Source organism: Trachypithecus francoisi, unplaced genomic scaffold (assembly GCF_009764315.1).
Source record: "Trachypithecus francoisi isolate TF-2019V2 unplaced genomic scaffold, Tfra_2.0 Lachesis_group1, whole genome shotgun sequence".
NCBI lineage: Eukaryota > Metazoa > Chordata > Mammalia > Primates > Cercopithecidae > Trachypithecus > Trachypithecus francoisi.
In genome coordinates, this window is record NW_022681454.1 from 162425480 (window position 1) to 162437596 (window position 12117).

The window sequence follows — 12117 nt, forward strand, 5'->3', positions numbered from 1 at the left end:
CTCCTCATTACACCTTTCAGTTCCCAAGAAAGTGTGTCTGTCTTCTCATGGACTTAAGTGTAATCACTTTACTGGATAATTATAGAAGGGAACAGAAGACACAGGACAGAGTTTAGAACTTGCTGATGTTCCCACAGCTCATGATACTTGAGAAAAGACCTAGATATTTTTTCACTTTTTATTGGCCGCTTCAATTCTTTGTGTTGCTGAGTCTCTGAAGGCTTGATTTTTGCCTATGGATAAGAAAGTTTTGGGGTCTGATTTTTAGTTGTGAAAGGTTTATTGTCTATTCATAGATACTTGTTTTATCTGCTTGTTATAGTGCCACCTGAAGTTGAAGTTTCTTGTGACAGCTATTGGTCCCACATGTTTACCTCATGTGAATAAAGGAAAACATCCTGGATGTACAGCAAAGTTTTGGAGTAAAAGAGTGAGATATTAGATCATTGCTAGCTGCTTACTCTTATTTCAGAAATAAAAATTTGAACTATCTCTTATCAATGGTAAATATTTGGGGAATTAAGTATACATTATTATAAAATATTTTCCTATTGTTTATTGAACAGCTACCTGTTATAGATGTCACTTGTTTACCTGTGTTTGAAACAGCATGCAATATCAGTGTGTATTAAGGTTTGTGTAAGAAATTGGCAATTCATTTTACTACTAAAATTTTGCATAAAGACTTTCTTAGGGGACAAATGTAGAGATTAATTTTTTAAAAATCCACGTGTGGTATTTATTGAATGTAGAGTTGACAGCACTGAAGTAGGCAAATTGGACTCACCTAAATCTGCCAAATATAACTTCAACCAAGTGGTTTTTTTTTTGTTTGTTTTTTTGTTTTTTGCTTTTAACTTTCTCATTTTGATAGAATTCTTTTACCAAAAATTGACTGCGAATTAGAGGATTGAGAACTGATGTCGAAATGTTTTTCTCTTAATATTTCTTGATCCATTAAAAACAAAATATGGCTCCTGGAAGTCAGACAAAATTTCCATCAGGATTTGTAAACTGGTTGGGATCACCTTATGTGAAACTTAAATGAGACAGCGAAATGGGCGAGCATAATTCACTGACTTAGCGCTTGGTCCAGAATGAACTGCTGGCACCACACTTCGGGCTGCTATGTGTGCCCATTCCCTGGGTGCTCTCTGCAGCTGGCCTAAGTGCCAGACGATGCTCACAAGCTGAGCTCACGCCTGGAATGCACGTTCCTTGCTGTTCCCTCTCTGAAGGTGTCACTTCTCTCTCTCCCCACAGGGACCCTCTGAAGATCCAGCAACTCCAGAACCAAATTCGACTGGAGCAGGAGGCCGGCGCCCGGCAGCCTCCGCTAGCCCCGCGCAGCGCGCCGCCCTCACCGCCCTTCCCGCCGCCGCCCGCCTTCCCCGAGCTCGCGGCCTGCACGCCGCCCGCGTCCCCGGAGCCCATGAGCGCGCTGGCCTCCCGCTCCGCCCCCACCATGCAGTCCTCCGGCTCTTTCAACTACGCGCGCCCCAAGCAGTTCATCGCCGCGCAGAACCTCGGGCCCGCGTCGGGCCACGGCACGCCGGCCTCCAGCCCCAGCTCGTCCAGCCTCCCGTCGCCCATGTCCCCGACGCCAAGGCAGTTCGGCCGCGCGCCCATGCCGCCCTTCGCGCAGCCCTTCGGCGCCGAGCCCGAGGCCCCGTGGGGCTCCTCCTCGCCGTCTCCCCCACCACCGCCGCCCCCGGTCTTCAGCCCCACGGCTGCCTTCCCGGTGCCCGACGTGTTCCCACTGCCGCCGCCACCACCGCCGCTCCCGAGCCCGGGGCAGGCGTCCCACTGCTCTCCCGCCACCCGCTTCGGCCACAGCCAGACGCCCGCGGCCTTCCTCAGCGCCCTGTTGCCCTCGCAGCCGCCGGCGGCGGCCGTCAACGCCCTGGGGCTGCCCAAGGGTGTCACCCCCGCGTGAGTAACAGCCGCAGGCCTCCGCCTCCCTGCCTCTCCACCTCGGGTCGCCCTGGGGCTCCCACATCCCATACACGCGCGCCCATCAGCCTGCAACCCAGAGCACCTCAGTAACATTTCACACATTTCCCTCCATGCGATGTAAAAATTCTTAATGGCAATTTGATTCAGTGATTCTTGCGTGGCCACTTGACATGATCAAAATCAGAACTTTTTCGTCTGAATTAATATGAGATTCTCATGAGGAACTATTCAAAATCTATGCAGTGCTCTCTTAATAATAATGACGGGGGGAGGGGCTTAGCTACCGTTTACCGAGCACTGTGCTAAGCATCTCACCTATACTATTTCAGTCGATACTACATTCCTAAGAGGTAGCATCGCCCCAGTTAAACTACTGAGGAGTGTAGGAGTTGAATCCATTGCCCCGGGTCACATAGCCACTAAACCGAGACAGGAATCCATGCTCTCACCACTAAACTATGTGTTTTATTATAATATTTCATGCCAGCATTACAATGGGTGCAAAGGAGTTTGGTTATTAAGTATACACTTAGTGTTTTTGAAAAACTTAAATTAACAGATTTAAGAAATAAGCCTTTGTGTGAATCTAGTGATTGACTAGAATGTAGATAAATGAGGGTGTATGCAACCTAGTGGAGAAATGATGCTGCCAGTTTTGTCCCTGGCCTGTGATCTCGAGATACATTACATGCCTCCTCTATCTGTTTCTGTTTGCAGGTGATCTAATATGTCTCTCCTTACATCACAGTGATGATGTGGCAGCCCTATGAGGTCTTTAAAATGGAAAAACTTTGAGGATAAATAACAACCACAGAAGTACAGTAAAATCCTCAGAAGAAATACAGTACAGGTGTTTGGCATGTTTGGTTGAAGAGTAAAATGAGTAAAAGCTAGCACTCACTCATTTTACTGAAGATTTCAAAAATGAGTAAGTGCTCGCAAAGGTTAAGCCAGCACCGATATCTCAACTCTTCCTGCTGAAATCCTACTTCAGAGTTTGCCAGAAGCATACTATTGTTCAGAGAGAAAAAGAAGGAAACTCTACTAAAGAGCAAAAAGGAGAAGATCTTAGAATTCAAGTTATTTTCCTTCATCTATAAAAGTGTTCCATTGCTAGGATATACTTATGCCACCTTAAAGGCCAGCATTTCTATGTCGGGTCTCCACGAGGTGTACCAGGCAGCTTCAGTTAGCACTGCTTCTTTTGTTGGGCACTTCCTAAATGTTGATTACATGAATTTGAAATCTGCCTTCTTCTCAAATCCTTATTGGACGAAACACAGTCAAATGAGTATGTAAAGAAACAAGTCCAATAAAGGAGCCAAATATAGTAATGACGTGATAATGGACTTCTGTTAAAAGTTATCAGTCAACTTGTCTGAGGAGAACCTTTGTCTTTCTCCCCTGCTTTTTCTCTTTGAGCTTTTATTTAGCTGTTAGAAAAGGAAGTGTATTATCTTGGTACAAAGAAGCTATTAGAGAGGCCCAAAGAGCCAGAGTTTGTTGCATGACACTTTTTCCTCCTCTCTCGTTAAAAGGATAGCAAGTCTTGCTTCCCAGGAAGAGGAGTACTGTAAATAATCTGTTCTAATATTTCTCATAAAGAATTTGATCAAAGATTACTTTGGCAAAGGTGGTAATGACTGTGCCATTTATCATTTTTAGTAGAAACAGCAGTTTGTGCTGATCAGTGACTTTGAAACCTTCTTAAGCAGTTTTAAGGGCTTACTTCAAGTAACAGGAGCACTTGCTTCCTGTCACCATCTTTCAAAGTGACTCATTTTATGGAGTCAAAATAGCTTACAATTGTTACCACAAGAGTCCAGTCATTCCTGCCATTTTAAAAAAATTAATAGAGAAGTCATGCTGATTTTGTGGCCATGGAAAACTGTACCCAAAGATAGGTAAATGCTGTGACATCTAAGTGGAAATACCCGACTACAGATTGTTAGCTCCATGCCAGCCCAGTAAGCCATTATTATGTGGTTACCGTTTTGTCCTCAAGGAATTTTCCTGTTGCTAAATCACACACACTTGAAGAATTCATTATTTTGGTTTGATACATATGTCTTTTGAAACATGTTTTTCCTCTGGCATACTATGGGATCTGTCATTTGCATTCTGAATTAAAAACAAAAATGTTACTATTTTTGTTTATCATAATAATCCAAATAATTTGCTAAAGATTGAGTGTCCCTATCAAGGCTGCCATGACTTTGGCATCCTGGAACTTGCAGGAGCTGCCAAGTTATCATAAGATGTATATATTCAGTTTCACTTACAAGTGTTATTTCTTTAGCTGGATGGTTTTGCCATATATATCAAGTACCAACAAATAGATTGATTACATATAACACAATGAAGTAGACATTCATTAGATTTTTTTTAACCTGCCTTGTTTTACCAAAATGTTAAATATAAATTTCCAATATCTTAGTTTTCTTTCTTTTTTCTTTTTTCTTTTTCTTTTTTTTTTTTTTGAGACAGTCTTGTTCTGTTGTCCAGACTGGAATGAATGCAGTGGTGCGATTGCAGCTCACTGCAGCCTCCGCTTCTGGGTTCCAACAATTCATGCTTCAGCCACCTAAATAGCTGGGATTATAGGTGTGAGCCACCACGCCCGGCTAGTTTTTGTATTTTCAGTAGAGATGAGGGTTCACCATGATGGCCAGGCTGGTCTCAAACTCCTGACCTCAGGTGATCTGCCCACATCGGCCTCTCAAAGGGCTGGGATTAAGGCATGAGCCACTTTGCCCAGCCCCTCTTAGTTTTCTTAATCATCACTTGCATACTTGCTGTTTTATTCTGTTTGTTTCGCATTGTTCTTATTTTAATCTGTAGACAGGAAGGTTAGTAAGTACTAAGTTTCTAAACAGTCAGTGGAGATAAGGTTCTGTTTCTCATGTTTGTGTAGCAGAGGTCAAAGCAGGGAACAAAGGTCATGGATGTCAGTGATAAACCACAAAGCTGAGGCAAAGGACAGTAAATTTGGGGAAGATGTAGCATAAAGGAAGAAAGGCGTTTGAGGAACTGTATGTATAGAAGTTCCCCAGACCGCATTCAACCAACTGCATGCTGCTGTTGTGAGCTGGAGAGAGGTTGACTGTGGTCTGGGCAACTTCTATACATACAGTTCCTCAAATGCCTTTCTTCCTTTATGCTGCATCTTCCCCAAATTTACTGGGGTCACTGGCAAAGAAAATACTGCCCTGCTCAAAGCTGTCGACAGATACAAATAATACTAAGTTGACAAACCCTTTTAGATGGAGGCAGTAAGGAGAGCATGCCTTAGAGAGAAATCTGTTTGCACTTTTATAAAATTAATGTATTCTACTCCCCTCACTATTGCTGGTAAGTTGGTGTTACAGCCTCCATTGCTGTAACCATGTTTCTCTACATAGTAAATCAGCCCTAAGAGATGGAAGAAACCCAGAAGACTGGGCAGTGCCAGCAGGCATAGTGTGGCAGTTCTGCCTCTGCTGGTCTCTGAGCAGCTGTACTAAGTCTGAAAGGTGAATCAGATCAGGTCCATCTCTGGAACCAGACTGGCATTGTTTCTTTTGCCATCTTCACATTCTTGGAATCTGTGCTCATAAGGGAGTGCCACGTAGCCACAGAGCCACAATGTTGTATGCTCTTAACTGCCTCTTTTATGTAAGCAGGGCTTTGGTTTGAAATGTTGCCCCATCTTTGTCACAAGAGCATGTGTCAATAAGAGCTTTTATTATATAGGCCCACAGCTCCTTATGGACATTATCTCATTGTCCCTCTCTTTTTCCCTGATAGGAAGCAGGTAGGTGGGGACACTGTCATCATTGTTACTCAAGAGGTGACAGGAGTTCCCAGGGTTCTGGAAAAAATGCCTGAGCAAGGAGAGAATAGCATGACTTAGGTTCATCTCGAATAACTCTAATGTCTAACATTTCTTGATTAAAGAAAACTGTTGTAGAAGCAGCCAATCAGAATCCCCTGAGTCAAGGAAAACTTTGTTAACAAATTTAGTTGTACTTTAAGATTCATGACACAGGGCATTTTAAACAGTTTTCAAGTCAAGACCGTGGTTAGATAGTAACCAGTGAAAAAGAATCCAACAGATACAAGCTGCAATGTACTTTGCAGACATCTCATTATACCTATCTTTCTCCTATTTTTGGGGAAACAGATAGCGGGGGGCTTTTCATTCTCTGACCTGAAGGGGTTGGAGGTGTTATTATGGGCTCATTAGGGTCCAGTATCTTACCAAGTTGTATCCAATCCTGGGCAAGTATTTACCAACAAATTAGTAGGTGAGGCCTCCAGGATCCGCTGCTACTGGGTTATTCTGTTGAAATGTCTCTGCCCCTGGGGTAGCTCAAAATCAGACCTGTACGGCTGTGTACCAAGTTGTACAGAATGAATGAACAGAAGTAACCTGAGGCCAGTGGATCACGAGGTCAGGAGATCGAGATTATCCTGGCCAACATGGTGAAACCCTGTCTCTACTAAAATACAAACAATTAGCCGGACATGGTGGTGTGCACTTGTAGTCCCAGCTACTCGGGAGGCTGAGGCAGGAGAATTGCTTGAACCTGGGGGGCGGAGGTTGCAGTGAGCTGAGATTGCGCCACTGCACTCCAGCCTGGTGACAGAACAAAACTCTGTCTCAAAAAAAAAAAAAAAAAAAAAAAACCCATGTGCCTTTGTCATTTTCTTTTTTAAAGAACCCAAAATACAATGTGAGGAGAATTTGATATTAGAATAAATTTATCTATTTTCCTTTAAATATGAGCTTGTGGCCGGGCGCAGTGGCTCAAGCCTGTAATCCCAGCACTTTGGGAGGCCGAGACGGGCGGATCACGAGGTCAGGAGATCGAGACCATCCTGGCTAACACGGTGAAACCCCGTCTCTACTAAAAATACAAAAAACTAGCCGGGCGAGGTGGCGGGCGCCTGTAGTCCCAGCTACTCGGGAGGCTGAGGCAGGAGAATGGCGTGAACCCGGGAGGCGGAGCTTGCAGTGAGCTGAGATCTGGCCACTGCACTCCAGCCCAGGCGACAGAGCAAGACTCCGTCTCAAAAAAAAAATAAAAATAAAAATAAAATAAATAAATAAATAATAAATAAATAAATATGAGCTTAAGGTGCCCATTTTTTGTACTTTAGCAGCCTTTGCTTTACCATAAAATTCAGTAAAAGGAAAATAGAATTGACATACAAAAACTCAGTTTGTATATCTTGGGCTCTTTTATATATTAATTAATGCATTATATTCTTGAATATAAGTGATATTTATATGCCAACGTGTTAATGAATTTGCTCACTCTGAAATGTTGTGGAATTTAGTTACCATCAGATTTCACTGAATGTGAGAAGAGTAGAATAACAGGACTTGTAATAGTTAAATTCTCTGGTTGATTCTGGTACCCTATCTCTTACATCAATATTGTGCTCTGGAAATTTGAGTTTCTGAAATCTACTCACGGAATTGACCTACAATAGCATATCAAGGGAAGGATGCTTTCAAGACTATTCAGTAGCCAAAAAAAGAAATCACTTGGGATTTGGTGCTGATTGAATCTGGAAGACTTTACCTTCCAGATGCTTGTGTATATGTTTGAGATGTTTTTATCATAACCACATCAATATTATTTTTAAATGACAAATGACTTACTGTTAAAGCCAGAGTAAACAGATCAGTAATGTTTTTTGTACAGTTGGGCTGAGTGTGTATACAATGAAGTATTTAGTCCAGGAGGCCTGTTACGAATTGCTTTATTGGTTAAGGTTTGCCTCAGTATGGATTTTTGTGAAGAGTTCTGGTTTTGGTAACTACTAACTTTGAATACTACTTTATTTTATTTTTTTAATTGCACAAACCATCAAAAAAAGGAGATCATCTCTTTGTCACCACTCTTTTTATTTCCTAATGAGTTGCTACTCTTCATTTATCAAAGGAAGGTGCCACTTCAGGCAGCAGAACTACAACCATCTTATAAACTCTAACATAGCATTGGTTTTATAGGAAAACAAACTCAGTTGCCAAATTTTTGCCTCAAAACTTATAATTGCTTTTCTTTCCTCATGCCTCCCCTTTCAAAATACTTCACTTTTATTTCTAACTCTCACCTTGCATGCTACCCCTAAACCCTGTCCTCAGTGTTTAACACAATTTCGCAAAGTGCTTCTGAATTACATTAGTCCAGTGAGATGCTCTGAAAAAGAGAAGAGGTTCTGTATTAGAATAAGTGTGAGAAAACTGTATTCTGTACCTCTTTCCTCATTCACAGTGCCCATCTGTTGGCCCTGCCAGGCTGGTTCCGGTCACAGGACCTCTGCACTGCCATGCTCTCTCCGTAGGTCTCACGTAGCCAGCCACTTCCTATGGTTTAGGCCACCACTGTAGAGTCAACCTCAGAATTCTGATGGACCACGCTGACTGATACAGTCATCTATTCATACTTCTGCCGTTTCATTGCGTTTACCACCTCCTGATATGTCTTGCCTTCCATTTTTTTTCTCTTATCTCTTTCTGCCATATCCACCATAAAAATGCAGTTTTCTAACTACCATGACCTAGTTCAACATTGTGTTTCTAGCACCTAGAACAGAGTTGAACACTGAGAAGGCAATCAGTAAGGGTTATTTGCACATTCTTGGAAATTCTGGTCAAGAATTCTTGGCATCTTTTTAAACTCCTTCCCCTCTTCCATTCTGTTTCTCTCAGCCAATCTCGTCTCTGTGACTCACTTCCATGCTGAATATTTTCTGATCCACTGATATTTCAGATCCACTCGTACTATACCAGGCGCTGTTCTAAGTGTTTAGTACACATTGGCTCATGTAGTTTACCCAGTGATCCTATGAGATACAAGCTGTTAATACCCACATTTTACAAAGGAGGAAACTGAGACATATGGTCATCAGGTCAGTAGCCCAGACGACATAGCTTTTAAGTGGTTAAAACAAAATAAAACAAAAAAGCAGGTTCTCACATCTGTTTCTTTATTCCTGCTGACTCTGAATTTCTTCTTCTTCTTCTCCATTCTACTTGTCTACATCCTTATTATCTTTCAAGGGCTTAGAACTTGCCTCTTTCATGGAGCTTTCTGCAGTCATTCTAGCCAGCACTGTTTTCTGTTTCTTTTTTATTCCAGTTGCATCTAGAATTGGTTCCACATGGTTTGTTCCTTAACTTATTCCCCAACTTGGTTATCAGCCTCTGTGATCAAGGACCATCCTTTAGGATTTGGGAGGTCTTTGCCATCTCACTTAAATAATGTTGAGTGCTCACTTTGGCAGTGCGAATACTAAAATTGGAATGATACAGAGAAGATTAGCATGGCCTCTGTGCAAGGATGACACACAAAGTCATGAAGTACTCTGTATTTTTAAACCATATAGCTTCTATGAAACTGCCATTTTTGTAAGTTAAAAATGTTCAAATATTAATCATTGTAAATATTGCCCACTGAAATCTTTTCTTATTCCCCTTCAAGTTTCAATTTCAAGTACTGACTGCTAAGATTGGCATATCTCCAGCCACGTACATTTGCAGAAAGTCAGATTTGCAATGCAATATGTCATGGAGCTCATGCTTGTTGAAGAGAATCTTTGATAGGCTGGACACATTCATTTTAGTAGGAGGCAGAGGTGGCCTAACAGCAAACTCTAGGTTCAGAATCTAATTTTCATAGCCTTCAAGGATGAATGCAATATAAACTGTGTAGTAGATTGTGATGATAATTCCAACTATAGAGGCAAGTATTTGTACATGCTATCTACAAGGCACCAAATAATGTAAATAATGCATGTGTCATCATTGCTATAAATTGTCCTCTTTCAGGACCTAACTATTTGGGTACAGAACCTACAGTTCCCATCATCACTTATGTATGTATGTACAAACATATAAATTAGTCCAAATTCTAATTTTCTCTCATTTTTATTTGTGGAAAAACAAATAAGAAAGATCAGTAAAGGAAGATATAAGTAATTAATGTTACAGTTATTCAATATACTAACTTGAATTAAATGTACTAAGAAGCAAAAACTATTAGTGTTCAGACTATCATGATGAAGCTTTTGGGTTTTTTAAATGTATTTTCGTTTTTATGCATAAAATCTTCATACATAGAATTCCATGATGTCATCAGGCATTAACAATCACTTACCTTAGAAACCAACTCTTTTTTTCTAGGCTTAACAGGCCTTGTATTGATGTATTGGCCTAGCACTGTGCTCTGCTAGATGCTCAATAAATATTTGTCTAATCACTATTAAACACTTAAAAATATCTTTCAGCTGGCAACAGTGGCTCATGCCTGTAAGTCCAGCTCTTTGAAAGGCCAAAGCAGGAGGATCACTTGAGCCCAGGAGTTTGAGACCAGCTTGGGCAACATAGGGAGAACCTGTCCCTACAAGAAATGGAAATTTAGCCAGGCACAGTGGTATGCACTTGTGATCCCAGCTACTTGGAGGATGAGGCAGGAGGATTGCTTGAGCCTCCTAGGATGTGAAGGCTGCAGGGAGCTGTGATCACACCACTGTATTCTAGCCTGGGTGACAGAGTGAAACCCAGTCTATAAAAAGAGAAAACATATTTCAGTTGATTGATTTTTATTTCTGTGCTAATTATTTGGAACCAAGAAAATATGAGTACCTTAAATTCTGTAAGTAAAGAGGAAAATTTCTTTAACATTGTGGGAAATTAGGAATTAAGTAACTGCCCTTAACACTGGAAATCTTGATATGTTGAGGGAATTGACTTGTTAAAAGATAGAGGCCAGGTGTGGTAGCTCACGCCTGTAATCCCAGCACTTTGCGAGGCCGAGGTGGGTGGATCACGAGGTCAGGAGTTCGAGACTAGGCTGACCAACATGGTGAAACCCTGTCTCTACTAAAAATACAAAAATTAGCCAGGTGTGGTGGCATGTGCCTGTAATCCTAGCTACTCAGGAGGCTGAGGCAGGAGAACTGCTTGAACCCAGGAGGCAGAGGTTGCAGTGAGCTGAGATGGTGCCACTGCACTCCAGCCTAGGCAACAGTGTGGAAAAAATAATAATAATAATAATCAGGGTTTTTACTTGAGCCAAAGACTAATTGTAATTGTACCCTTTGAAAGGATAAATTACCCTTGTGACAGGGACACAAACCAAGGTGACAACTCTATGAAATGTTCCAGAGCAGTTGTTCTAAGTCCCTTTAAGAGTCAAATATACTGAGAAATGCTTCCCGAGGAACAGGACTTATTCTACAGTGAATAGACAGATATTTTCTGGTCCAAGGGAACTTGTGGCTGACTTTTAAAAACCAGTTCTCTGCTCCTCTGTTGAGATGACCTGTTCTGACCTTGATGGTCCCCCTGTCCCCGGTTTCTTTCTCGTTTGTGCTGAGAACACAGCTCTCAGTGTAATCTACCTGCAGAAACACAGTGGTGCCTTCTGTCATCGAAGGCTGCTCGTCAGCACATAGTTGTGCAATGGTTTACCTTGCACAGGCTTACAGTAATAATGGGAACGTGTGTATTCCCAGTCCTTGCTGATGTAACAGAGAGCTGGCTGTCTTCAGTTTACCTTTAAGATGACTTCAGAACCTAGCTCTTCTAGTTCTCAGATGCAAGGCTGTAGTCAAATGCAGAGAACTTTACATCTAAAATTGTATAATTTGTACTTGTCCTGAGGCTGACTTTTTACATATGGTCTGATTTCACATGGCTGTGGCACAAGTCTTCTTGACTGAGGTGGGGAGGGGAGAGAGAAATCAGAAGTAGAGATAGATAGTACATCCATTCACTCATTTCAGAAATATTATTTGAGTGTCTGTTAACAGCACTGTGATTAACAAAGGAGCCATGGTAAGGGAGAGACAATATGAAAAAGCAATAGCAGAGTGATAGATGCTATCAAGAAAACAAACATGATAGAAGCTACCAAGAAAACAACTAATGGGACAGGCTTACTCAGGGACATCCTTTCCAAGGAGTCATTAAGCTGAAGACCGATGATAACAACCCCAGGTAAAGCAGTAGGAGGAGAGAGGGTCCAGGCTTAGGAAAACTAGCAAGCTATGTACGTGTTTGTTAAAGGATTGCATGGTACTAGAAATCGAAGTTATAAATAATTCCTGTGGTTCTTACTGTCTCAGGGTCTCCCTAAATATCAAAATCAGTTCGTAAAGTCTAGT

At 41.8% G+C, this 12117-nt stretch overlaps 1 protein-coding gene and 1 non-coding gene across 10 annotated transcripts in view; both read left to right on the forward strand.

The window, feature by feature from the left end:
- Positions 1-12117, forward strand: part of PALLD (palladin, cytoskeletal associated protein) — a 422012-nt gene that overhangs the window by 370516 nt on the left and 39379 nt on the right. For all 9 annotated transcript variants that reach the window (XM_033215641.1, XM_033215642.1, XM_033215643.1 and 6 more), the window contains one exon: positions 1264-1932. In XM_033215641.1, coding sequence (XP_033071532.1) covers positions 1264-1932 — 669 coding nt within the window. The remainder of the gene's footprint in view (positions 1-1263; positions 1933-12117) is intronic.
- LOC117086428 lies at positions 9223-9325 on the forward strand. The gene has a single exon (XR_004438341.1). It is a non-coding gene; the product is annotated as a U6 spliceosomal RNA (small nuclear RNA).